Genomic DNA, 27,281 nt, shown 5'->3' on the forward strand with positions numbered 1-27,281 from the left:
CAGCGGTGTTAGCAGCCCTACGGAGCGGCTCTGAGTAGGACGGACACAAAACGGAGGACTTTTCTTTTCTTATTGTTTCTTAACTATTGTGAAGTCCACACATATAAACTATAAAGAAACTAAACATTGATTAATCTCCAGAACGACAGAGACTTCAGTCACCAGCAGAGCTACGAGTGAGAGACGTGCGTTGACCTCATTTATGGACCCATAATCTAGTAAACCTTTATGCAATCATTTACTTTACACTATATATTTTTAATTAATTGACTTCTGTAAAAATCTGTTTTCACTTTGATATTGCAAATTCTTGTCAAATATTATATTGACCATGATTTCATGTATAAAAGCAAGAAAAGGGTGAAACATCCAAGGGGGTGAATACTTTTTATAGGCATTGTATGCTTCATGACACAGCCAGGTTTCAGTAAGACAAAATAAATAATCGTAAATCATTCACGATCAAGACTTTAGATGAGAAAGATCTTATATTTAAGAGTCCACATTAAATGATCCCATTATCTTGCACTGTTGTGGTGGTGTTATTTTATATAACTCGTCTTCTGTTTACCTTTGATCTGATTCATTTAAGGGGCAGACACAGTCCCTATGGGGTTTTGAGTGGGGAACTGCTCTAATGGAAGTAAGACTGCATCTCTGCCTTCTGGTCTGTCATGTTTTAATTCCACAATAAACTCAGTCAGATTTCTAGATATGAGATCCGCACCATCCAAAGTGGGATAATGGATTTTCTCTTAATCGGACCAGGTCTTCCCCAGAAAGTCTACCAAGTATCTACAAAGCCCACATCCACCATTATTAAATTTCCTCTGACAACAGCCAAGCACTTTCCGTCCAACCTTTTCAATACAACAGTAAATATGACAGTCAATCAGTATCAAAAGTATCCTAAAAAGTATTGCAAGTGTATGGTTTGTATCCAACAGATTCATTTATTACTTCTCGTTACACAATCAAGTGTGCATCGCCACACTAAAAAGCCTCATTACAGACAGCCCGACTGTCAGATCTCTGTGATCCAGCTAGTGTTAAGAACCAGACTGTGGCTGCGTACAGTCATTTCTTCCTGTACTGCGGCTGGAGTTCTAACACACAATGTCTACTGAGAGCCCCAACAAAGCAAATTCATTTCCAAACAAGAAAAAACTAAAACATGACCAAAACCTAAAAAAGTTTTATACAATCATACAAACCAGAAATAATTGGAAAATATAAACAATTGAATTTTGAATTACTTTGATGTAATTCCTACATTAAAATATGTTCCATTCCATGTCGATTCTGATTAGATTGCATTTAAGGTGCTCCACCAATTAATATTGATGTACTAAAAAGTGGATTTATAAGACTCACGGGTTCATGGGTAGAGCCAATAGAAGGAAAACCCCCCCACTGTGCTTCAATCTTCAGACTTCATCCACAAAAGCAGAACATGAATGTCCCAGGAGAGTTTACAGGCCGGCAGGAAGAAGGGATGAAAAGGATTTACCATCGCACAAACTCAAAATAGGAAAACAAATATTCATGATTGAATGTGTTTGATGTAAATGTCTGCTATACAACTATTATCCATCTCACATCATTATAGGTTGACTTCATGTCACATTACTCAAATTACAGTTAAGGGGTAAAAAAACCTGTGCTGCAACCTAAAAATCAGAACATAAGAAAATAGAAATCAAAGCGTGAAGGTTCAGAGGAAACAAACCTCAAAATAAAACAGAAACTGTAAAGGGTCAACCCTGAAATGGGCACAATGAGGAGGAGCAGCGATGGAATGGAACCATTACTGCATATCAGACAGAAAGCATGATTACATTTCACACCCTCCCATAGCCACTTACTTTTTTTTTTACACTTTCTCATATGTATATACGATATATAAAGTCTACCAATCCCCTCAAATCAGGATAATTGCAGGCCGAAAAAATAATTTAAAATAAGTGTCAAACTAGAAAACTCAAAAATCTCATTTAACTAGCAAGATTGTTGCACACACCAACATTGACAGCACATGATTTTCCCTGATACTGCTTCTGAAATAAAGAACATTTAAAATAAGGAGCATGAACAATAGTGAACAGCTAACACTGTTTCAAATAAAAACTAACTTGGGCCAGTTGGCCGCTTACATAATCCAGGAAGCCGCTGCCTTCAGTCAGAGCTGAGGGTGGAGAAGACAAAGTAGAGCTCCTCCACAGTTGGGGCTTTCCTTTCCTTCCTTCCTTGTTTCCTTTTTTCTGAGAAGGGGTAGTTTGCACATTTAAAAAGGGATATGGATGCTTAATTGCAGATACCATTTTATAAGTGTAACAGAAATATAATTAACATAATTTAGAACGATAAAAATAACATCACAGGAAGTCAAAGGAACATCATACTGTAGCACTAAAGAAAAAAGGAGACTCCTTCAAAATGACTTGGCTTTCTACGGCATAGACATGGAAGCAGCAAAGCTGAGCCCTCCATTCAGACTCCCACAGCCAAAATCTGCTCTTACTTTTGATCTCCATATTCACAAGTCTCTCTCTGTCTCTCAAGATAAGGTGTTGTTGTGTGGGCTTAGTAGAAGTGAAGGTCTGGGGAGGAGTTGATCTAGCAGAGACATGGTTTGTCCCAGAAGAGTTCGCAAGCCAGCAGGCCGCTGTCTCTATCAGAGGCTTAGACACCAGGGAGAAGAAAGTGCAGTGGGGGTGAGGTGGGGTTAGAGCTGAAAACTCTCCATGGGTCCCTCCTGTTGCTGGAAGACGAACTGGCCTTGACTTTGGTCCACCTGTGGAGCCAGGCTGGCATCCTCCTCCTCCACACCAAAGTAGTGTTCAATCAGGTCAAAGGCCTTTTGGTAGATCTCCAGGTTCTCGTGGCTCTGCAGGAACTCAATCTTGTCCAGGCCTGAAGAAGTGCACCCACACATACACAGCTCATTCTATTTCTATATTACACTTAACACAACTAAGTGGCAAAGGTACGACAGGATTGACTGAACTGTAAAGTGAGTAATGCCACAACTGTCACAACATCATTACCTTTAATAAGACTAATGATCCCTAATCTTCATTATGTCCTTACGGCTAAATGGATAACAGGCAGAAATATCCATGCCATTGTATAAATGCAGTGGGTATATAGCCAGTATGAGCTGCTGAAGGCAAAGATACTGTCCATTTAAATTAACTTGTCTAGTTGTTTTAAGCGGGTTGTTGCATTTGTATTCTTGTAGCAAGCAGATGGTTCTGTTGGTCAGCTGGTAGATAGTAGTTACCGGTAATTGGTGTAAATGTTTAGTAACTACTAATATGCCATAAGAACATTAGAGGTGGTTGTCTGGTGCAACCAGCTTTAATTTATTTAAGCATACTTTAGTAAACTCTTCCTTTATAACTAAGTTTGAACTTTCAAACAGCTAGTGCAACTGGCTCCTGAAATGCAACTATCAAACTTTCACTAACATGAAAGGATGTGTTAATAAATATTTCTTAATGATGAATGACAGCTGTCACCATTGTGTAAGGAGTTTCATTTTATGTGAGAAGAATGTGGGTGGTGACACAGGTTCCTTAAATTCAATTCAATTTAAATGTATTTATATAACGTAAAGTCTTACCAATCATAATCAGAAAGTATCTGGAGACACTTCTCATACAGAGCAGGTCAAGGCCGTACTACTTTACAGAGAGCCAACATACCCTCATGAGCAGTGGAAAAAGGACAGAACCGAGCTCTGGGTAGACCGTTATCTGTCTCCACCGTTTGGGTTGGGAGGGAGAGACGGACAATAACACTACAGCTACAATATTAATAGATAAATGACAATTACCAATGATAAGTAAATAAGTCTTGTATAAATACATTAAGTGAGTCAGGTTGGCTTTAAATTAAATGAATGCATTTATGGTGCATTAACAGTAGGGGTGTCAATTTGATTCGATTTTCTATTGAAACTTCTTTTAAGCGCTGTCAGTTTGAGACTACGACTTCGCCATATGGTCAAAATGAAATCCTCGATTTAATGTGCAATAACAATATATTTCACCAGACAACTGTGAAACAACATAAAGAAGATCCATTGGTTGGCAGGAGGGTACTTTACAACAGCTTGAGTTTCTCTGAGCTTACGACGTACACTTGAATGCACCACGAAATCCTGCTGGTCGCCCACATTCTTTACCATACAAAACGATGTAGAGACAATCAATTTTAAGTGGAAATAACACGACCATGGTCGAAATCCTCAATCATGAGCGTTTGGTGAAGGGGGGATTAGAGACTGGTTGATGCAGCATACAAACAGCTTTATTGATTACATGTCTCACTCGGAAGGCAAAATGTTGCCACACCGTTTGCCTTCAGGGAAGCAGGAGGGTCTTACAGTTCTGTTGCTTCTACATCATCTCTGACTCAGCCAGTGGCCTTGGTGTCTGGAAAAGTGCAGCTAGGCAGGCAACCGGTAAGCCAGCTGTCGTTTTTCAAGTGTTTTTACACAAGTAAGCAGGGGGGAGAGAATTAAAAACTGGGACAATCGCCAATCCTGCTTTTGAAATAAAAACCTAATAAATAACATAACGTCCAAGTGGAAATCATTTGAAGACATCAAACCTCAGACCTTTATGTACTGAAGGTGCTTGGGAGCATTTTTGGTTCTGTTTAAATGTTTATTATGTGAAATAGTCAGCCATTTCCTTAAAAATTATTTTTAACAATGATTCAACTTTTCTTAATGATGAAAGAACTTAAAACATTAAATTCAGGAGACACTCTATCTGTTCAATTATGTTGTCAATTCATACTTTCAATCAATTTGTGTGATATGTGTAAAAGTAAAAACTTTATCAGTTACTGTATTATTTATTTAGTTATCAGTACATGTTTCAACCAGAGACAAGATAGCTGTATTTAGCAAGACAACACTTAATTCATGCTAGTGTAATATTGGGCTCTTAGATTGTTTATTTTCTGTGACTTCATTTCAGATGTGAGTGGGTACGTTTGCTAAAAAGAGTTGTGCTTTTTCTCTTAGTGGAGCTTCACATTACTGCTTTTAATGATCACATGTGAGACATCCTGGTTTTAAACTGCCTGTAGGAAGAATTCACCTCTTAGTAATGGTTAAAGACTCTGGTCTCCCTGACCACTCTTCTCTTTTGGAGAACGTCATGTGAAATAACTTCTCTGATTCACGTATTCTTTGAGCTCTTTCCTCGTCTCCCCCGTGTGTGTAAATCTCACTCGAGTCGGGAAACTTATCAGAATACACATGTTTGATTGGCTGAGCAGCATCACGTGATGTGATTTACAACGCATGTGATTGGTCGGTGTGTTTCCTGGACCGCTGAGCGAGTGCCGTAAAGGCTGGAAAGGCTGCGGCGGTTAAAATAGAAGCACTCCGTCAAAATGTTATAATCCTCAGTTATCTATCTGTTTTAGGTCCAGGGTCCGGATACAACGGCGTCTGGGTCCAGCCTGCCTATTAGTGACCCCTGGTGTAGGGTGTTTGCATGTTAGTTGTGTGATGTGTGGCTGAGCTGTACCATAAGCCTCCTCTATGTGAGCACAGTATGGGTTGATGCCTGTTCCATTCTGTTTGGCCTCCTGTTCTCCCAGTTTGAGTATGTTCTCCAGACCATTCAGAGACACCTGCACGATCTTTGAGTCCATCACTGTCAGCAGGTCACACATGGGTTTGATGGCATTCAGAGACACCAAATACCTGTCCACACAAAGGGAAATGTTAATCAAATAAACTATTTTAAATTCATATTCAATATATATGTAATGAACTGATTGTTTTATGTTTTGGTTCGTGAAACTATTTTAAAGAACTGTGAGGAACTTTAAACTGGTTTTGAAACAGTCTCAGTTTAATACTGACGACTATATGACCATCAAAGACAAGATTATTTATTTCTACATAGTTATTCTTAATGCTTGTCTTGGGGCCACCAACATCAGATGAAATCATTCACCGGAAACTCCTTCAGCTCAGACTCCTGTAGGGCCTCCAGCAAAGACCAGTCCACCAGGGACAGACCCAGAGTGTTAGTCTGGTTAACATACCTTATCTGTGCAGGAGTGCCCCCAGAGGTGGTGTTAGTAATCGTCCACGCTGCCTCTCTCCTTGTGCGGAACTCAGCCTTCTGAAGGATCTCAATCAGTACTGGGAAGATGTTGGCGTCAATGACATTCTGACAAGACAAGAACCGTCAGCTCCACTGACACAGAACAGCAGCCATTCTTCAGACAACACACTTAACCCAAGTGAAGCAGCCTTTACCTGAATTTGAGCTCTGTTTCCTGCTGTGATGTTTGACACAGTCCAGCACGCCTCTTTCTTGATGGACTCTTTGGGACTGCTGAGGAGGTGGAGTAAACACGGCAGTACTGAGCAGTTCAAGATAACCTGAGATGACAAACATACATAAGATGGCTACATTTAATAATGTATTTGATCTCTTACAAATGAATCATTGAAGAAATAAAGTGAGGGAACCAGTGTCTACAGTAATTGTAGTAATTGAGCCTCTACCTGAGTCTGGATGTCATCTCCTGTTACAATGTTGCCCACCGCACGTAGAGCAGGAGAAACAACTTTATAATCACTGTGCCTATGCCAAACACAAAGAAACATTCACACAGCGTAGTGTTGAGATTATAGCAAAAGCTACCGATGGTGAGAATTTTGTCCTGATATAAAATTTCTTAGAAGTCGACAGTTTTCAGGCCAACACATTGATGAACTGAAACTATTCAAATAAAGATGTTCAGTTTTGTCCAATAATAAACACCTGTACTCTGCAAGAATCTGCTCAAAACAGTGCTTTAAATAATTCAGGTTCGGGGCTTTCCACTAACAAGAAGAACAGGAGCAATCAATTGACAAAAATCAGCACACCATCAATTTCAACTTACAACCATCGCACGGTGGCCACAAAACTGATGTAAAGGACAGACCACACTAATCGAGCACTAATCTCCTTTGCTGCTTGGTTGGGTAGCCAGAAGAAAATCCTAACGATGCACATGGATGTTATTTATTTATGTATGTATTTATAGAAATTATTATAGATGTTATAAAATGTTATTGATATTGTAAAAGGTCATCGTCACATCATTTAAATTCATGTCATTTCCCGTGTAAGTTTATTTGAAACGGATATCTCTCCTTGTTGCTCTGTCCCCTTTGCTGCTGTAAGACTGCAAATGTCCTCATCGTGGGACCAAAGAAGGATTATCTCATCTTCAACTTGGACATCCGGGGGAAAAGATTACTTCTTTGGTTTATCTGATAAATATTAAGTTATTTGACTTATGGAGTAGTGGTATATGTGCGTATTTCTTCCTACTCCTTTTTAATATTTATTTATGTTGATTATTTATGTTGTGTATGATGATTTGTTTATTGATAGTTTGCTATATTTACTCATTTGTTACATGTTTGAAATAAATAAATAAATACATACAAATTAAATGAAATGGTTGTCACTGTCCACTCATATTTATCAACATGAATCCCATTAGTATATGATTGTATGGAAATGAATGTTAAACCTGTGCAAAATAGGCACATCGTTAGTTTTAATGAACGGCTGAATGGTGTGTCGCTTTAAGTGTTGCTGCCTCAAGGAATTGTGGGTCGGCATCATCTCCATACTTTTGGTAAAGGATGGTTCATTGTATCCTATGCTAAAGGAGATAAGAAAGGAAGCATTGCAGCTCCTTTCCTTAGCATGGAGAGAATTGGACCAGCTCTTATCTCGTCTGCGACTTTGATACTTCTGGGTCATTTCACTCAGTTAGGAACCTTCCTAAGCTAAAAAGACTTTTTGACCGCAGCCCCAGAGTTTATCTCCTTCTCCTCCCCCTTACAGCTCCAGACATGATATTTTATTTCCTCAAAGATTCCGTCTGTATCAAACAAATATCGAAGCACATAGTTAGTGGAGGTTTACTGTACGACTCTTAATTTTGGTTGGAAACTATTGTTACTCGGGACTGTCTAAAGGTACTGCTTTTCATGTCCCATTAGTCATTTCTTTGAACAGCAGTTTTTGCCCTCGGCCCATCACATTTAAATATTACAGAGCATCAAGTCCCTCTCAGTTCAGAATAAAATCTCTGCATGTCCTTTATAATGAACAATAGAATAAACTCACAATAAAATCAAATAAAAATCAAATGGCCGTATACCATCTACAACATTAATAACGTTCTATAAAATCAATATCTACAAGGTTGACACGAACACCGACCCCATAGGCTTTCAATAGCTAAATGCTTAGCGCCACTGCTAACAATATAACTAAATGCATGAACTATTATTTATGTCCATCCTAACTCCTGAATCACTATTTTAGCATTGGAGACTTGCCTACTATGGTCTTGAACAGGACACAATCTGCTTGGGACTCTCGGCTTGGTCTCGACTGCCTTTGGACTTTGTCTTGACTCGGGCTTGAGTAGAACTCGTCTTTGACTTGACCTCGATTCAATTTGTCTTGACTACAGCCCTTGTATAAGACACTCTATAAACATACAAACAAATACAATGCAATATTCACTCACCCACTCATTCACAATCACATGCAATCATGTCTAAAAATATTAATAACCATTCTTAGCTGGAGAAGGAAATGCCTCTACCCTGCCATAAGCTGCTTTTCTCAGGTCTTTCTGTGCTTATCCTAGTGGGATGAACTCCCATTTCACAGACGAAATGTTACCAAATCCATTTTCTTCAACAGTAACAGATGTGAACACTACCTAGCAGTCCTGCTTTTGCTAGTATCATTTGGGGTTCAAGCCCCGATTTTTTATTTCTCAGGCTTAATAAGGGTTCAGCCTGAAGACATTTACATGCCAATACTGACTCATAACCATAGCGCCAACTACTGGCAACAAGAAGTTGTTGTCAATATTGGTCACCAACGAGGAGTGGTATTATGAATGTTCTTTAGGACTGTAAGCAATATTGTGCACTGATTTAGGTTTTTTATCTAAAGCATGCTCTAAAGCCCCCAACGAGTACAGGCAGGCTGTGTAAAGTAAGTGGCTTTCCACAAAAATATGGAGATGACAGACTGTTCACTCCATGGGTTCACTGAAATATGCAAAACAACTGCTGGTCCATTTTCATGGCAGCCTGTAGCGGATCTCACGTCTCTGAAAACGATTTCCAAACAGGCGCTATTTGAATAAGTTGACCAAATATTGGGAATCTAAACTGCTGCTTTCTCACATTAAAACATGTTAAAACTTTCCAAGGTGACATATTATTAACTGAAATAGAAGTACACAGTAAGTAATATACAGTTAAGTTGCATATGTTGTATATGCTCTGGGGTCTTTTCTTACGATATGTCAGGTACACTGACTTAGAATATTAATACTTTTTATATCTAAACATCATAATAAATCTATAGCCGTTTGGGGACCTTTTAGCTGGGGCCTTCAGGCAGTTGCCTACTATGTCTAATGGTAAAGTCTGCCCCTGGTGGTTTTCCTCATAACCAAACTGTAGGCCTATTTCACTGTTGTTTCTGATGTGAGGACCAAAGGAAGCTCAGTGTTGAGTGTGAAGTTGTTTGTATGAGCGGTTCTCCAGAAAGCTGCAAGCAGCAACACCATGGGAAAAACATTTGGGCCCTTATGAACGGGCAATATTTGAACAGGCAATGCACTAGTGGTGTGACAAATGCAGTGGTGAGCCGTCAGGGCCAGCAATGCCTTCCCTGCTGGCCTAGACAGAATCACAAAGTTATAGCCATTTTATAATTTAATAATTTTTCATAAATACACTACATGTATTATCATTTTTTTTCCCATTAGCTTATTTTCTCATTGCACAGCTACTGTCTTCCTCAGTTGCTCTGCTTCCAGTGCAGCTTGTTTTAAGTAGAGCTTTTATCCAATCAGATTTCCACTCTGTGTCTCTAGGTAAGAAGAGAGGCCCGAGGCCTGCAGAATTACAAGTGAATCCCTTTGCAGTTTAAGTGAATGGGGACAATATTGTTGATTGTCATAGTGTTCAACCAATCAGATCTTTAGTTTGACATGTTGGGCGTATTCTTTGACATGCCAGAGCCTGCTAGCTGGCCTAGCCATACGTGATTGGTCAGTGGGCTAGCGTGACATGTTGGGCGGTGACAATCCCAATATCTGCTGCCTCTGTCGAGCGGACATTTTCAGCCCTCAAACGCATTAAAACGTATTTAAGAAATACAACTGGGGAGGCTCGACTGTCTTCACTGGCGTCCATGAATCGAGAAGGACTTCTTACTGGAACTAAAACGCACAGATGTACTGAACAACCGTGGTGTTAAACTCTTTATTAACAAAGAAAGGAGGATGGACTTTGTCTTTAAATAGTGAACAGCAGCTTTGGTAAGTGAACTGCTTTTGCTTTTACATCTGCAGTAGCTTTAATATGCTTGTTTATATATTATTATTTGTACAAATTGTTTGTATGAAGATGGATTTTTGTTTGGTTTTATATGTGATAGGAACTATTGTTACGTCCAATGTTGCGCTGGGGGCATATTTAGCCGGTGCCAGTGTTGCCAACTTGGCGACTTTCCAAACCGTCATGGCGACTTTTTTTGTCAAAAGCTACTAGCGACAAATCTAGCAACTTTTCTGGTGTTTTGACTCTGACGTGAAAGCACGTACGTTCTGCACTGTCGTGAACGAGCAGCGGGTGCTGCCGTGAGCCCCTCCGCCGCCCCAAAGCACTCACAGGCGATCAGTCTCACAGAAGCCTCAGAGCAGAGAGGAGACAAACTCTCTGCGTATTCATATATCTGCACTCTGCAGTTAGTGTATTTATAGATGTTGAGCTTCATTTTTACACAAAACACATAACCTTAGCTGTGTTTCAGCTGCAGGACAGCAGTGAAGGACCAAGTATAAAAATGCACGGCCCGCCACTGGACAAATGTAAGAATCAATCTGTCACCCTAGCACACCAATTCAGGACATCACCCAACCTCCACTCATTCTGGACTTATTTTCACTCAAAAGCACTTGATAAGAAATGGGAGCCGAACCCCCTTTTCGCCATTCTGGGGTCTACAAGTGACACTTTTTTGACCCGCGGCAGTGACAAATGGCTTGCGTATCTGGATACTATTCTGGCAAAAAACGTATTTTGCATTATGGAATTCTGATGTTGTGCCTTCATTTTAAATGTATACCGGTACTAATTTCCCATACAATATACATTTTCATGTACTGCCAAACCGAAGAATACCCGTAATGGTCATGACTTTATAACACAATAATTAATATCCACAACTAACTCTCTTTACCCGGTAAAACACCATGGCAAATAACAATTTGTGACACATAAACAGTTTTTAAAAACGTATTAGTGTACATTTGCAAATTTACAACGCCGAACCGCATGCTAGGTAACATTATAGCTGACAGCTAGCAGAAAACGGTCTGTTAATACACATGACAGGAAAAGGAAGCGGTGGAGCGACAGTATGAACGCAACAACAATCCACCCCTGAAGGACACGGTCCTGCTACAGACAGTCGAGAAGGAAGTCACATCCATGATTAAACCACGGGACTAGAGGTCACCTTATGTCTTGATGGGGCGAGAACACTTCAGCCAAACTGCAATCCCGACATTATACCAACAACTCTGACGTACAGACGCCCACTTTTCTACAGCAACAGACCTGTGGTCAGTTTATAGTGCTTATACAACCACCTTTAAATATTTGCTTTTGAAAACGAAGTAGTTGGCATGTCTTACTAATATATATATATATATATATATTTTAAAGATATTGTTTCTCTTTTCACACATTTTCTCCATATTGTATAATTTTGTGTGGCCAAGCAAACCCGAGAGTAATTAAAGCCTTCAGTCTACATAATTACATTAAAATGTTTTATTTATTCAGTGTGGCTTTGTGGCACAAAGGCAGTAAAACTGCCAGTGCCAAAGCACACTGACTGTAATCCTGCGGGCTTAATAATATTTCTTTCTTTATCCAGAAAAGTTTGGCATGCTTCTCCTCACACAGCGTTGCCAACAGCGTTGCCAACAGTGGCGCAAAAAGTATATCCAAACGTGCGGCCCGATCGGGAATGGTGTGCTATGACTTTTATAAGAGATTCGCCCAGCGGTTTTCCCGAAAATCCCAAAAAACTGAGCAAAATCGCACCATTGACTTGAATGGGGTTTCGACGTGAAGAGAGCAAAAAAAACACTGAACTTTGGACCCATATTGACAAGCCGTACTTTAACGTAGAAAATTGATTTAAAGTCTAAAGCGTAGACAAAACGCTGGACGTTATTGAGCCAAACGGACAAACGGAAAGCTAGCACAGTTTTCATGAAGTCCTAGATTAAGTTTCAGGAAAATTTGGGTCTGTTTCTGACTTTATAATGGGTGTGTATTGCGCAGCTTAGAGTGCGTGATTTCACTGCTAGAGTGAAGAGGAGCTTGAGATTCTTGTGAAAAAAATATTTGTCTTTTGCCATTGACTCCACAATTTTCACTATTCATGCATAATTTTGGATGTAAAAGTAGCTAATCTTGTCCTTGTCGTAGAAAAATTACCACAGATTTACACATTTGGCAGAAAATCACTTAATTGAGAGGAAAACCAACGTTCTGCTCCATTAGACTCCATGTTAAATCTGACCACTCATTTCTCAAAGAAAGCAGACGGTACCACTTTTGTATATTGCTCTGGAGCTCATATTTTGAACACCACAAACATAAAAAACACATCAGCGCGTTCGGCAGAGTCTTATCTTTCTCAGGGTATCCATATTTTGGCACTCAGACTCCTGCTTTTTGTTAAAAGGAGGCAGGAGTTTTGTCCAAAATCACTGTAACGTTTCTTAATCAGTCTGCCTCTAACACCAGGTGCGTCCTCACCATGGCAACCAGTTACACACAAATGCACGCAGGCTCTCTCTCTGTCTCTCTACACACACTGTCTGTCTGTCTGTCTGTCTGTCTGTCTGTCTCACTCACTCACTCAGTCTCTCTATCTTTCTGTGTCTCTCTCTATCATACAGTCATTCGAACCCCCCCCCCTCCCATTTCAAAATAAAAGCCCCACAGAGTGAATCCTAACTGGAATACTTGTGATGAAGCCTGCCATTTAATAACCTCTGTGTTTGTGTCAAACATTATGAATATGTCTCCTCTCCCCCTCTCTCACCCACCCAGTCCCACCCTTTCAAAATAAAAGCCCCATAGAGTAACTGTATCTTAACATGAAGCTCAGAATAAGGTTCGTACAGAAATGATGGGAGCGTTAGCTCCCATCATTTCCAAAGGCTTCTCAAACAAATGTATTTATCTCAAATACAGAAATGATGAGAGCTCCACTGTATATGTCCAGTACAGAAATGACGGGAGCCATTTGTGGACTGTCAATCCAAGAGTATGAATCTAAAATGCAGAAAAGAGAGTAGCACTATCTCAATTGAACCTGAACGACACTACCGGTAACATCGGCGTGTGTATATATTGCGACGCCTTCGGGCAGTAGAAGCCACACTGTCAAAATTTCTTGTGAAATTTTCTAGTATTCTATTTACTATTGACTGTAGAATAAGCCACCATAAATCTATATAGTTTAAGCTTAAATTCAAGAGAATGTGAGAATGAAGAGTGTTTGATTATGCATGGGTACCAGTGTGGAAATACATAGGAGGTCTGAGGGAAGGTGAAGGTGTGGGATGAATGATTGACAATAATAACCCTGTAATAGTGTCAGCTGTATATATGTCTAGTTATTTGTTTTATCATTTATTTTGTATTGCTCTCTTTGTTTGTGCTATTATTGCCTTATAGGAGCTTTTAGACTACCCCACCCATTGATGTGTATAAACTAGCACACATACTTGTATTTGTTAGTTCACCGAGTGGGCGACTGTGGCTCAGTGGTAGAGCAGGGTTGTCCTTCAATCAGAGGATCGGCGGTTCGATCGCTAGTCCATATCGATGTGTCCTCGGGCAAGACACTTAACCCCAAATTGCTCCCCCAGGCTGTTCCTACGGTGTGTGAATGTTGTATGAATGTTAGATAGTCCTAATGGGCAGGTGGCACCTTGCATGGTAGCCCTGTCATCAGTGTATGAAATGGGTGTGAATGGGTGAATGATGACATGTAGTGGTAAAGAGCTTTGAGAGGTCGGAAGACTAGAACAGAGATATACAAGTACAGTCCATTTACCATTGATGCTGCTATAAAGTTGTTGTTTTAAGAAAAAGTGAAAAATAAGATTGCGTTAATGGTCAAATGTAGACTGCATTCAACAATAACCTGCAATAACAACATTATTTAATGTTTACTTTGAAAGCTGATGGAGGCTTGCTCAGCTTGTCCATAAATTAATAAAAAAACGTATTACCTTTATAGCCACATTTTTGGGAAATGTAACAGGTTGTTACAAGAATTTCCCTTTAAATATAGTTGTAGTGTATAGATCAATCACCATTGATATATACCATATATCGGTGTAAAAAGCACATTAAACTGCAGTTTCCCACAGCATCAACACTCTGCTTCACTCTACAGTAAGAGATAACTCACCATAGAAATGAACACAACCAGCGTATTACACAGACGATTCAAATTGGGTGACTACTTTGACATAGCTTTCTTTTCAGTATAAATATGATAATGCCCAGGAAGTGTTCCAATAAAAAAATAATGGACTCAACTCTACATTGTCCATCATTTTATTGTAACGGAACACCTGGTCATGCATTGTCACATATATATATCACCCTTATATTTTGACAATACAGCTCAGCCCATTCTTCCTATAGTGAATCAAAAAATGACTACTCTCCTATGTTGTGGACCTGACTTACATGAGTAGCTCCACCAATCTGCGGCAAACTCCAGAGTCAATGACCGTTTGGATCTTTTCATTGAGGCCATCAGACAGGTAGGACAGAGCCCAACAAGAGTCAGCCAGCACATCTGGATCACTGCTGAACAGAAGCCTGGACAGAACACTGAGGCAAAGAGAGACCTGACACACAGCGGAGAAACGGACATCAAACAGTAGAGGCCAGATTAATACCAGCGCTGGACGAACAATTAACACTGCAAGCAGAAATAAGGCACATGGGCTCTAGTATTTAAATTTAGTTATGACGCTTAGACTTACCTTGGCAAAATCAGGTGGTGGGTTTTTCCCTCGGCACAAGTTGGACAGAGCCCATACTGCATTGCGGGTTGTTGTGAGACGGTTGGATTTAGCAAGTAGCCTGGACATGACAACACAGGATCCTGTTGCTATTGCATAATGTTTTGCATATTAAGACAGACAAAGGAAGAACACTTACTGTTGTAGAAACGGCAGGATGCCACAGTTAAGTACATAGTCTCTGCACTCAGCATTATCTCCTGCAATGTTCCCCAACGCCCACACCGCCTGAAACACATCACACAATCAACATGCTTCAGTGCTGGACCAATCAGTGAACTATGAGGGCTTTGATTATGATGGGACTTGCTACCTCTCTAATCTCCTAAACCTGAAATGAAGAAAAGAAAACTAAACTTAAAAAAAAAAAACTGGACATTGTAGATAAACAATTACTCACTTTTCCGGCAACTGCGTGACCCTGTTGCTCACCTTAACATGTTTGCAACAGTCACTATGTTTTCACTTCAGGAATTTGACAAATGACAGCCTAATTAGGGGTGCAAGGTAATATGGATAAAGTCCTCTATCAAGTTATGTGTCATTATATATTGTGATACATCAATATGTATATGATTTCTGTTTTTGCTTTCCCTGTACCCCCATTTTACAGACTGGCAAGCCTTTCCAGATTATGTCCAATCAACTGAATTTACCAAAGGTGAAATTCAATCAAGGTGTAGAAACATCTCTAAGATACACTGTATAACACTAAACAGTTTACCAAAAGGCAAAAAAAACTGAGAAGCATCTCTTATGTGCTCGCCATAGAATGACTGACATGCACACCAATCCACTTGTTTTGCTAACCTCAGTTTATGTTGCCAATGGCGTACAGGCAGGATATCACGCTTGTGAACCAATGTGAATCAATCTACACACAGTGTATTCTGCATATGACTGTGTTGGGCCCAGGTGCTTCCTAGTCCTCACCATGTGCTTTGAAACAAAGAGATCTGGGCCTGCCGATTCTGCAGGCAAGGGTTCAACCTGATTTGGTTTGATAACCACCAAACCCCCCACTTGGAAGAAGTTCACATTAAGGTGTGAACTCGTCATCCAATTGCAACACTGCTCTCATTGGACGAGCCCAGGGATGCTGAGGCAGGACTTCCGGTTTTACAACTGGATACCCGCAAAACTATAAAAACCCTGAGCCCCCCTGAACGCACCGCTATTTCCCTGACCTTGCGTTGGTGCATGAAAGTACGCATGCAACGTTTGCTATTTAAAAGAAAATCCTAGGTTTAACAGTTTTAGATTTGCTGGACGTATCTACTGGACTGTTTGTTTGTTTTGTTTACATCCTGGACGAGGAAGCGAACCATTTTCCTGCAGACAGAAGTGAAGAGATCGACTCTTCAGAGAGAGAAGCACATTTCTCCTCTCCACCCTTTGTGCCAGCTGTAAGGACGGGGATTCCCTTACTGAGCCGAAGAAAATCTCTGCTACAGAGAGAATCTATTGCACCGCACGAAGCCGCGCTGCCTGAGTTCCACCGACAAACTCAGAAGGACCGCAATCTCTAACCACGAAATCACCTCCTAGTAAGCTACTTACGGTGTCTGGGCTAGTTAGGTTATTGTGTTTATTATCTTGTTTGTGTTGCTTAAGTTACTGTCCTTTTTATAACGGGGTGTATGCGCAATAATCGCCGAGATTAACGACCGAGATCGTTAATGCTGTATATTTCAATATTGCTACAATCCAGTGGCGGGCTGTGCATTTTATACCTGGGCCTTCACTGCTGTCCTCATTATGACGCCACAGCTACGGTTATTATTTGATTCGTGTAAAAATGAAGCTCAACACCTATAAATACACTAACTGCAGAGTGCAGATACATGAGTACGCCGAGAGTGTGTCTCCTCTCTTCCCTGACTGCAGCTGGGACTGCTGCGCGAGGCTGCTGTGAGAGTAACTGCCTGTGAGTGCTTTGGGGCGGTGGAGGGGCTCACGACAGAACCCGCTGCTCGTTCACGACAGTAACTGTAGAAGGGTACGTGCTTTCACGTCAGAGTCAAACCACCAGAAAAGTCTCCAACAATACCAGAAAAAGTCGCTAGATTTGTCGCTAGTAGCTTTTGACAAAAAAAGTCGCCAAGAGGGTTTGGAAAATCGCCAGATTTAGCGAGAAAGTCGCCAAGTTGGCAACACTGGCACCGACTAAATGTGTCCCCAGCGCAACATTGGACGTAACAATAGTTCCTATAACATATAAAACCAACCATCTTCATAAAAACAAGTTGTACAAATAATATACAAACAAGCATATTAAAGCTACTGCAGATGTAAAAACAAAAGCAGTTCACTTACCAAAGCTGCTGTTCACTATTTAAAGACAAAGTCCATCCTCCTTTCTTTGTTAATAAAGAGTTTAACGCCACGGTTGTTCAGTACATCTGTGCGTTTTAGTTCCAGTAAGAAGTCCTTCTCGATTCATGGACGCCAATGAAGACAGTCGAGCCTCCCCAGTTGTATTTCTTAAATACGTTTTAATGCGTTTAAGGGCTGAAAATGTCCGCTCGACAGAGACAGCACAATCATGTATGGCTAGGCCAGCTAGAAGGCTCTGACATGTCAAAGAATACGCCCAACATGTCAAACTAAAGATCTGATTGGTTGAACACTATGACAATCAACAATATTGTCCCCATTCACTTAAACTGCAAAGGGATTCACTTGTAATTCTGCAGGCCTCGGGCCTCTCTTCTTACCTAGAGACACAGAGGTGAAATCTGATTGGATAAAAGCTCTACTTAAAACAAGCTGCACTGGAAGCAGAGCAACTGAGGAAGACAGTAGCTGTGCAATGAGAAAATAAGCTAATGGGAACAAAATTATAATACATGTAGTGTATTTATGACAAATTATTAAATTATAAAATAGCTATAACTTTGTGATTCTGTCTAGGCCAGCAGGGAAGGCATTGCTGACCCTGATGGCCCACCACTGCTACAATCGTGTTGAGATGATTCACCGCTGGCGAGACCGGAAGTTGTTTGTCTTTAGTTCAGAGGTCAGAACTGCGGCAGTACTAATCAAAGAGTCGTCAGCTGTGCTTCTGTAGCTGGGAGAACAATCTTCACACGCACACACACACACACACACACCTTTAAGCTAATGTGGATAAGGGGTTGTGCTAATGGCTTCAGACACGTGTCGATACGAGATCTCTAGTGTCTACCGCCATTGTAGAGTCTCGTGTCATCTTGTGGTGCAATAGTACTCAGACTATTGACATTGTGAATGAACACTAATTATGAGACTTAGTTTATCGTTTGGTTATTGGTCCCTGTTCGCAGGGTGTTTGCCCCATTATTATTAATAATTCTATTGATGTCAGTAATTTAGTTTTCTTAAATGCTGATAACTCAAACACGCTCCTTTTTGTTCCCAACAACTGCCTGCACTGAACCGTGACCCTCGAACTGTGATAGTTCGGTATGAATACACGAACCGTTAAATCCCTAACAATGACATTTACAGCCGTGTCTAATTTGTTGTGTTGTAGGCTCTCACCTGTTCCTGGACATCCTCGTAGTCAGAGTTCAGCAACTCAATGAAAGTGGGAACAGCTCCTGTTTCAATCACCACCTTGGTGTGCAAGAAGGTACCTGAGACGATGTTGGTTAGCGCCCAGGCTGCCTCAAACTATTGGAAAGAAAGCAATGGATCAAGCAATATGGAACATTGTAAATTTGTTACTGCTGAAGTCACAATGAGAGATAAAAAAAGATTTTTTCACTGGTGAAAGTTATTTTTAGCACGTGACTACTGTGAAACGAAACTTACAGCAGACGCTTAGTCGGAGTAGTAAGAGTTCAAATTGAAAGATATGGAAGAAATTATGATATTTTTTAAATTTTGCTTGGCGTAGATCATTTATTTTTTTTACCTAGCTTTGTTTTTTAACACTCAATGGCTGAAATTGGAAGATAAACGGATTTGTGAGTTGGGATTTAACCGTGTGATTAAACTCTTTGTCAACAAAGAAAGGAGGATGCGATCAGCATTTGGTAAGTCAACTGGTTCGTTTTTTTACATCCAATATCTGAATGGCCCTTGAGTGTGTAGCAGAATGTATGTTGCTGCTGTTGTGTTTCCGTTAAGCTAGTTAGCCTAGCCTCCCAGAACACTTGCGGAGCCCCAGCTGTTTTTGTTCCGGTTCAGAGGTCACACAGACCATTGTCTCCTAGTGAGCGCAGAAAACATTATATTTCCTACAATTTAAGCTTCTGCATTTTCCAAATGCACTAGTATTATTCAAACATATTGTTCGGTTTGTAAGCCTCGTACCGAATGGTTTAATACAAATACGTATATAGTTACAGCCCAAGAAACGAATAATAACCCTAGCTGTGTTGCCATCATATGGTTATAAGGTGGTATTTCAGCAGTGAAGGCCCAGGTATAAAATACATGGCCCGCCACTGGTCACCCAGATATTCTCGAAATGTTGTACACACATCAGCCTCATGATTTCAAACACATTTGCCATCGGCATTAATTAGCTCCGCCCAACAAGAAGTCGGCCATTTTGAATTTTTGATTGGTATAACCCTCCTCCTAATGGGACACTTAAATGCAAAGGATTAGTCCATACCTCTGACGATAATGGGATTTTTTTAGGTATAGAACCTTTCGAAACTTCTCCTGGAGCAAAATCTCAAGATGTTCAATATGCTAAATTGCAGAGCTTTTTTCATTAAACAGCGTTGCTGTGGAATGGCAGGAAATTTCATGTTTTGCCATGACACTGATTTGCTGATTTCCAAATGTTCTAAACTTTGGTCTGGTGCTCGAATCCTGCATGGCCCTGCAGTCTCATGCCCTTTTATGGGGATTGATAGGGCGTTTACCTATGCAGATTAGGACAGACTGGCACACACACCTTCAATTTACGAGGACAATGGAATTCACTATTATAAGAACACGGGTACGAACAATTCTGCAGTTAAAAAGCACGTCGTAAATGAATTGAAATGCACAATATAAATAAAGCTGCCTTCAGGAGGTATTGCTTGCAGAGCTTGGCACTCATGAGCACACAGCTTCTTTTTTTTTCTCAGTATGGCTGCCTCCTGTTCGGAAGCTTTCTGGTTCCCCCAACCCCCTTATGTGCGGAAATGTTACTGAACCTCTACAAGGAGAAGGGAGGGAGAATCCTGACCTACATATAAAACTGGCTGATTTCAGCTCATCAAACAAAAGGCCTTGTGCTGTGAAGCTCTCACCTGCAGTGTGCAGTTTTCACTCCTCTTTAGGAACTCCACAAAACGAATCACAACACCAGGAGTGGAAATTACCTCATCTATGGGTGGATTGGGCTCTGCACAGAAAAACAGAACAGATCTAATTTGTCATCGACTGTAACCAGACTCAAAGGATGGCAGGTTTGAAAGAAGGCAGTATTTCTCATCAACTAATGTACAAAAAGAGATTAGAAGTCAGTGTACCCTTGTGTTCGGTAGAAAGTGTACATTTAAGTGGATTTAACATCAAATTGCAATATAATATTGACACAATTAGATTTATATAGCCCAATATCACAAATTTGCCTCAAGGGGCTTTAGTTAGTCACCCAATCTTTGTGTAGTCCTCAAAAATATCAATATCCCTTACATTGCATCTGTTTCATTACTTTCATTTAAAAGATTCATATTTAGTGTTTAATGTCGTGGTGTTTTTGCAGAGTTTCTTTGTCAAACAGTCTGTTCAGTGGTGATGAAGTGAGAATCTCAAAAGTTGGCTCAGTTTAATCGCTATTATATTAATCAGTGACAGAGTGGTATGCTTAAATAAAGCTGTGAGATGATTAGTTAAACTTCAGATCAAATAAATGATGTAAATAAATCTAAATTCAGGAGATGCAACACAAACCTTTGGAGAGCAATTTCCTAAATTTTTGTGTAGCAATTAGCTGCTGGTCTGGGTCTCCGGAGAAGATCATCTGAATCATATCTGGAGTTATGACCTCATCCTGCATAAATATCAAAACCTGATAAATATTCAAGATCATAATCATGTTCAGATTGTAGCCAAGTACAGAAAAAGAGCCAAGATTGATAAGTTTGATATTGGGACTTAAGCTATGAATAGCAGGTCACAACACAATAGTAAACACTTACACCTGCAACAGCTACCGTGGAGCTGATGTCTGGATCCTGGATTGGATATTCCAGCATTGACTCATTATTTAAAGGTGCACATACATTTCTCCTTTTGAACAGCTGTGGGCACAGAGTCAAGGTCACATGATTAAACAGCTGTTTTTATTTAGGACCTTGGCTTGATGAACAGACCAGTGAACACAACAGCACATAATAAACAAATGGCAGAAAAGTTTAATCTTAATTGAGACCATTTAAGGCCCTGAATTACAAAAACACAATGTAAAGCATTTTAAGATTTTTCACAGACTTTTAGACACTTGAATGAATACAAGTAGTTTGATTTACACAAGGCCAATCCACTGATGTCACTTCCCAAGCAGAAAACTAAAGACAGCAGTAATCTGTCTGACATGCTATTTGTAACTTTTCAAGCACACACACACTAAATATAAACTCACTAGCATGGTGGGGAACCAAATGCCCCAAATCTGAAATACCCCACTGTTGATGTTTTGAGTCATAGCTGTGAAAGTTGTTGATTTTCAAAAATATTACATTTGGGCATTTAAGGTTCTTTAAGAAATTTGGGAAGCCTTTCTTTAATGCACTGTTTCAAACTTCAAATGTAATGTACAAGTGGTTTTAATCAAGTAATTCAAGATGAGAGAGAAAAAAGAAAGTAATCAGATGATGATGATGATGATGATGATGATGATGATTTCTAGCTGATGCGCATTCGGTTTTGCCCACAGTGAAGAAGAGGACCTTTATCTGTGCCGGTGTTTTGTTTCTTTATTCGTTTACCTGCTCTTCTCTTTTCTGTTTGCGTAGCTGGATTCCTTCCTCCTCTCTCCTTCGACGCATCTCCTGAGGATTCAACGCTTTGTTCTTATAGCTTTTCATCCTGTAGTTGTCTTTTCCTGGACTCGCCATTGTGTCTGTGTCAGGGTGAAGAACACTCACTCACCATACCAAGTAGCTATGTTCCATCCGCAGTCAATGGGTAGGTAGACTAAATACAAACAAATACAAAATGCAATACTAACTGTAATGTGTACCAATCCCATAGTCATATCTCTGTCATTCAACCAGCCCTACGCATTATAAGACCACGACAAGCCGTCTTTTCTGGATCAGGTCCGATACAGGGTTTGTGAAGCATCAGCCAATCACTGGAGCGAGTCCAGAGAAAAACAAATCAGACATCCAGAGCAGCAAAGATGGCAATTTTCTAACAACGGACCGTTCTTAAATACATACGTTTGTCTGGCAGGAAAGATCAATGTTATATAAAATGCAGTGGAGAGTATGTGAAATCATATTGTATCAGTATAATATTGTCAATGTTTTACAAAGTTATATAGTGAAGTTAATGATTCATTAAATACAAACACAATCCCATCCTAATTATTCAAGACGGAGCAAATACTACTACAGTGGTCAGCAGAACTGGCACACACTATCTGATAAATATACTGATTCAAACTGACCGAGGATTGGGAAAGTCTGATGTGAATTTCACTAACACTATATTATGACTATTTAAAGAGCATGTCTGGATTTTAGTTGCGCAGTACAGCTTGGAAATTGGACAAAAAAAGTCACTTTTATGGCATCCTCCTAGACATTTGAAGAGATAATGTACATAATGACAGCTAAACGTTGGTCCTGTCGTATTTGGGAGATCTCCGTTGCACGTTCTGTTAAGCAGCACAGGTAACGTTAGCTAGGTCATGCCAAACTCCTTTCCAAAAACTAGCTCATGTTAGCTGTAACGTTACAAGCTAAGTATGACCTGGATATCGAAGCTGTTGATGAAGCAGCTGGTGTTAATCCATGCACTTTGCATGACTGAGTTTTAGTTACATATCTCCGTGCAACTGAACAAAATGTATCGGAGTAATTTCTGGTCAATAACTAAAATAGTTTTGCGGCTAACTATTTAGCTAATGCTGGAATGTGTCAGATATCTCGGAAGTAATGTTAACTGTATTTAACGTTAACTGCAATGACAACAACTGGTTCTTACCCACTGAAGATCTAACGTTAGTGGACCTGAAAATGCGTACGGGTGCTTCGTAGCCACTAACAGTTAGCTACTACCACTGATGTAGATGAAGAAAGCTACAATCTCTAACTTTCCCATCTAACGCCTCGCGTCAACAACACCTACGCCACTTCCGTCACCTGTCGGCAGCTTCTTCTTTCTTCTTCTTCTTTTTTTAGGTTTCTTGGCGGTTGGCAAACAATGAATTGGTGCATTACCGCCACCAACTGGTTTGGAGTGTGGATCAAGCTGTCTAGTACTTATATGACAATTAAAATTACAAAAGAAAAGAAACAAAACAAAACAAAAACAAAACAACGGGCTCATACTTTCTTAATAATATTAATTAATCTAAGATATTGAAATAATACTTGATAACACTCACTTTTTGAGTTCTTTTGCAGAATATCCACTATATCCAACCGTACCTTCATCTTGCCGAGGTCTCCAATCAGCTGCCCTCTTTCTTGCTCATATTTCTGACATTGCACAATAACATGTTCTATTGTTTCCTCTTGCCCACAACAGTCGCATTTTCCTGTTTCGTGTTTACCTATTTTTTGAAGCATACCGTTTAGGCCTGTGTGTCCAAATCTAAGCCTTGATATCACCGTTTTCCTCTCTCCTGTTCCTTCCTGCACATCTGATTTCTCCCACTTTCCTCTGCACTCGGTAAAACCATCGTCCTTTCCTATCTTCTTCCCATTGCTTCTGCCATCTTTCCTTCAACCTCTGTTTAATGATACTTTTTGTTTCTGATTTACTGAAGCTGACTGCAGCATCAGTACAGCTATTTTCTGTGGCCTCTTTTGCAGCTTTATCTGCCATTTCATTTCCTATGACCTCAATATGTGCTGGTACCCATAGGAATATCACAACAAACATTATACATAATTCAAATGATGGGTCTGACACCCATCATTTGAATTCTGTATAATGTTTGTTGTATTTCTATAAGGATGTCTGGTCTACTGTCTGATTGGCTGCTCTGTAAACTGGCTAATGATGAACTTGAGTCTGAATAAATGATTGCCCTCAATGGTCTTGTGTCCTCTATCTACTCTAGTGCTAACATTATTGCAGCATTTCCCGTGTACACTGATACTCCCTCAGTGATCATTTCACCTATTTCAATATTAAATTCTGGAACAATAAATACCACTGTTTCCTAACTTCTTTGATGCATCTGTGAAAACCTGGATATAACTGTGGTAACTCGATATGTGCCTGTTTTGTATGCTAACTGAAATTATCCGCTCTACCGTTGTTCTTCTTTTTAATATTGTAAAATCTACTGTTGCATCAGGAAGTCTCCATGTTGCTATTGTTGGTAATGGGACTGTTGGACTGAAGTTTAATTTAGCTGTGTCAAGTTCTGTTGCTTTCTGTGCTACTTTCCATCCAAAGCTTCTTGTCTCCCTCTTCTTCTTTTCCCAGCAAGGTTTTAACGTTTCCTGTGTTGGATGTTCTTCACTGTGTCCCTGTAGATTTGCCCAATAACTCAATGCTAACTGTGTTCTTCTTAGTTCTAGTGGCATTTCACCCATTTCCACCTGTCATTTCCACCCCAGCCGTTGGGGTTGTTTTAAAGGCACCGGTGCATATTCTCATTGCCTGATATTGAATAATGTCCATTTTTTTGAGAGATGTGCTTGCTGCTGATCCATACACCACACAACCATAATCTAATATAGATCTAATTAATCCACTCTATATGGCTTTCAAAGCAGTTCTATCTGACCCCCATTCACTTCCCATCAAACACCTCATTATATTTAATGTTTTTTACATTTATTCTCCACTTTATTAATATTAACCATGTGATCCTTTCATCAAACCACAAACCTAACTATTTAATAAAGTGTTTTATTCTCCAATTCATGATTATATAGTTTTAGTTTTACTTCACTACCAATTTGTCTCCTTGTAAAGAACGTTTTCTTTGTCTTATCTACTGAAAATTATTCTACCTTCAAAATATCTCTCTGCAGTTTGTTTACTATGAATTCCACATTTCTCCCCCTCTCCCAAATTGACCCATCATCTGCAAATAGTGGCAATCCCATCCCATTTTCATTTTCACTGAACACATGATTTATCATTATGGAGAATAGTAGACTATAATAATAATAATAATAATAGACTGACAATACTACCTTCCGGTGTTCCATTTTCAATATCAAACTTTCCCGAATAGCTCTTTTCTACTCTGACTTCTATTCATCTTTTTAATAAAAAATCCTTTATCTATCTATACATTCGACCCTTAATACCCAACTTGCAAAGTCTAATTAGTAACCCTTCTCTCCACATCACATCATATGCTTTCTCTATGTCAAAGAAGACAGCCACTACACTTTCCTAATTTCATGTTCTAAACTTAAAGCTGGATCTAATCTTCTTCCTTTCCTGAAACCACTCTGGTATTTGGATATATATCCTTTACTTTCTAAATAATATATTAATCTTTCATTTATCATTTTCTCCATTATTTTGCAGATATTAAAGCTATTGGTCTATAGTTCCCTGGGTTCGTACAATCTTTACCGGGTTTGCGTATCGGGACTACAATGGCCTCCTTCCAGCATTGAGGCAATTTCCCACCCTCCCAAACTTTATTATATAATTCGATTAATCTATAATATCTAATATATAAGATTCACTTAGATTGTTTAACATGGTATAACAAATCTGATCCTTGCCTGGTGCTGACGTTTTGGTTTTCTTGAGACATCGGCTAAGTTCTGTTTTTGTAAAAGGCTTGTTGAGCAGATCATTGGTATCTTCCTCTTGCTGTAATACATATTCATTCTCCACTATTGTAGTTTCCGCTTTTACCCTCTTCACTAATATTATCTGAACTATGTATTTTAACAAAGGTTTTTGCCAACATCTCTGCTTTCTCTGCATCTCTCACTGCTGTTGTTTCACCTTCCTTTAGGACTGGATACCCAAGCTCTCTTTTAATCCCATTCATTCTTTTTATCATTTTCCATACCTGATACATTTTCGTCTCCCTTCCTATTGAGTTACAAAATTTCCTCCAAAATTCCTTCTTTGTATTTTTTATGATCCTTCTTACATTTGCTTGCAACGTTTTATTTCCAATAAGATTCTGAAAACTATGATTCTTTTTCCTGTGGACAGAGGATGTCGTATGTATGTAAAGCCCTCTGAGGCAAATTTGTAATTTGTGATTTTGGGCTACACTAAAATAAATTGAATTGAATTGAATCTCAATTCTTCTGATTCTTCAGTCTGCAGTTCATCTGCTCACATGATTTCCTTCATCACAGCTTTGGCTTAAAGAGCTGTTCCACAACACACCACTGCTCTGTACAAAAATGATTGTTGAGTGATTAAGTGATGATTGTTAACTGAATGATCAGTGAAGTTTCTGTGGTCAGAGAGAGGACTGAATCCATCCTCAGTTTGAGTAGATTTCATTTTCTTTCATAAACTGTCACAGGTCACAAAGACAACTGTTGAGGTATCCACCAAAAACGTCCGAGACACACCACACCCAAAACAGATCTCTCTATTTGTCTAGTTAAATAATAGATTCACCAATTGATTAATCACCCTATTAAATAGAAGATTAAGAAAGGTGACAGTGTGTGCATAGTGAGTGTGTGGTTAACAAGAAAGAGAGAGAGAGACAGGTGTGGCAATCAGAGCAGAGAGAAAGGTTATCAGTGAAGTTGTCTAGTGGCAGTAAATGTATATTATAGATTACAATTTGTCCATGAAGAAACACTGCAAAAATACAAGTCAATACCCAAGAAGTATCTGTGTCTCGCTTCCCAGCTACTCTGCAAAAGTGAAGGGAGAGTCTGTGGGTTTTCAAACCGGAGCAAAGGTTGATGTACTTCCTTTGTCCCTTCATTTTCCTCGTAGATCAAACAACA

General features: G+C 39.7%; 1 protein-coding gene across 2 annotated transcripts; it reads right to left on the reverse strand.

Moving 5' to 3' along the window:
- Window positions 1–932: 932 nt before the first annotated feature.
- On the reverse strand, window positions 933–23,471 carry kpna5 (karyopherin alpha 5 (importin alpha 6)). Of its 2 annotated transcripts, XM_079164788.1 has the most exons (14): window positions 23,356–23,471; window positions 22,131–22,264; window positions 21,342–21,443; window positions 21,094–21,193; window positions 20,448–20,542; window positions 18,733–18,864; window positions 15,350–15,438; window positions 15,172–15,271; window positions 14,870–15,033; window positions 6,545–6,623; window positions 6,293–6,418; window positions 6,076–6,203; window positions 5,550–5,728; window positions 933–2,913 (listed from the first exon to the last, which is right to left on the reverse strand). In XM_079164788.1, the coding sequence occupies exons 2-14, from the start codon at window positions 22,257–22,259 to the stop codon at window positions 2,726–2,728; spliced, it is 1,611 nt and encodes a 536-aa protein (XP_079020914.1). In that variant the 5' UTR covers window positions 22,260–22,264; window positions 23,356–23,471; the 3' UTR covers window positions 933–2,725. The 2 variants fall into 2 exon arrangements, with proteins under 2 accessions (XP_079020914.1, XP_079020913.1); XM_079164787.1 differs by lacking the exon at window positions 23,356–23,471 and having other exon boundaries at window positions 22,131–22,663.
- Window positions 23,472–27,281: the final 3,810 nt, after the last annotated feature.

Source organism: Pholis gunnellus (assembly GCF_910591455.1).
Source record: "Pholis gunnellus genome assembly, chromosome: 8".
Classification (NCBI taxonomy): Eukaryota; Metazoa; Chordata; class Actinopteri; order Perciformes; family Pholidae; genus Pholis; species Pholis gunnellus.

Excerpts from the sequence above, each read along its gene's own strand:
- kpna5 (XM_079164788.1), bottom strand. The coding sequence starts at position 22,259 with ATGGCGAGTCCAGGAAAAGACAACTACAGGATGAAAAGCTATAAGAAC. Across the intron at positions 15,439-18,732 it reads ACGAGGATGTCCAGGAACAG|GCGGTGTGGGCGTTGGGGAA; the intron begins GTGAGAGCCTAC and ends GATGTGTTTCAG. Across the intron at positions 6,419-6,544 it reads GAGATGACATCCAGACTCAG|GTTATCTTGAACTGCTCAGT; the intron begins GTAGAGGCTCAA and ends TTGTCATCTCAG.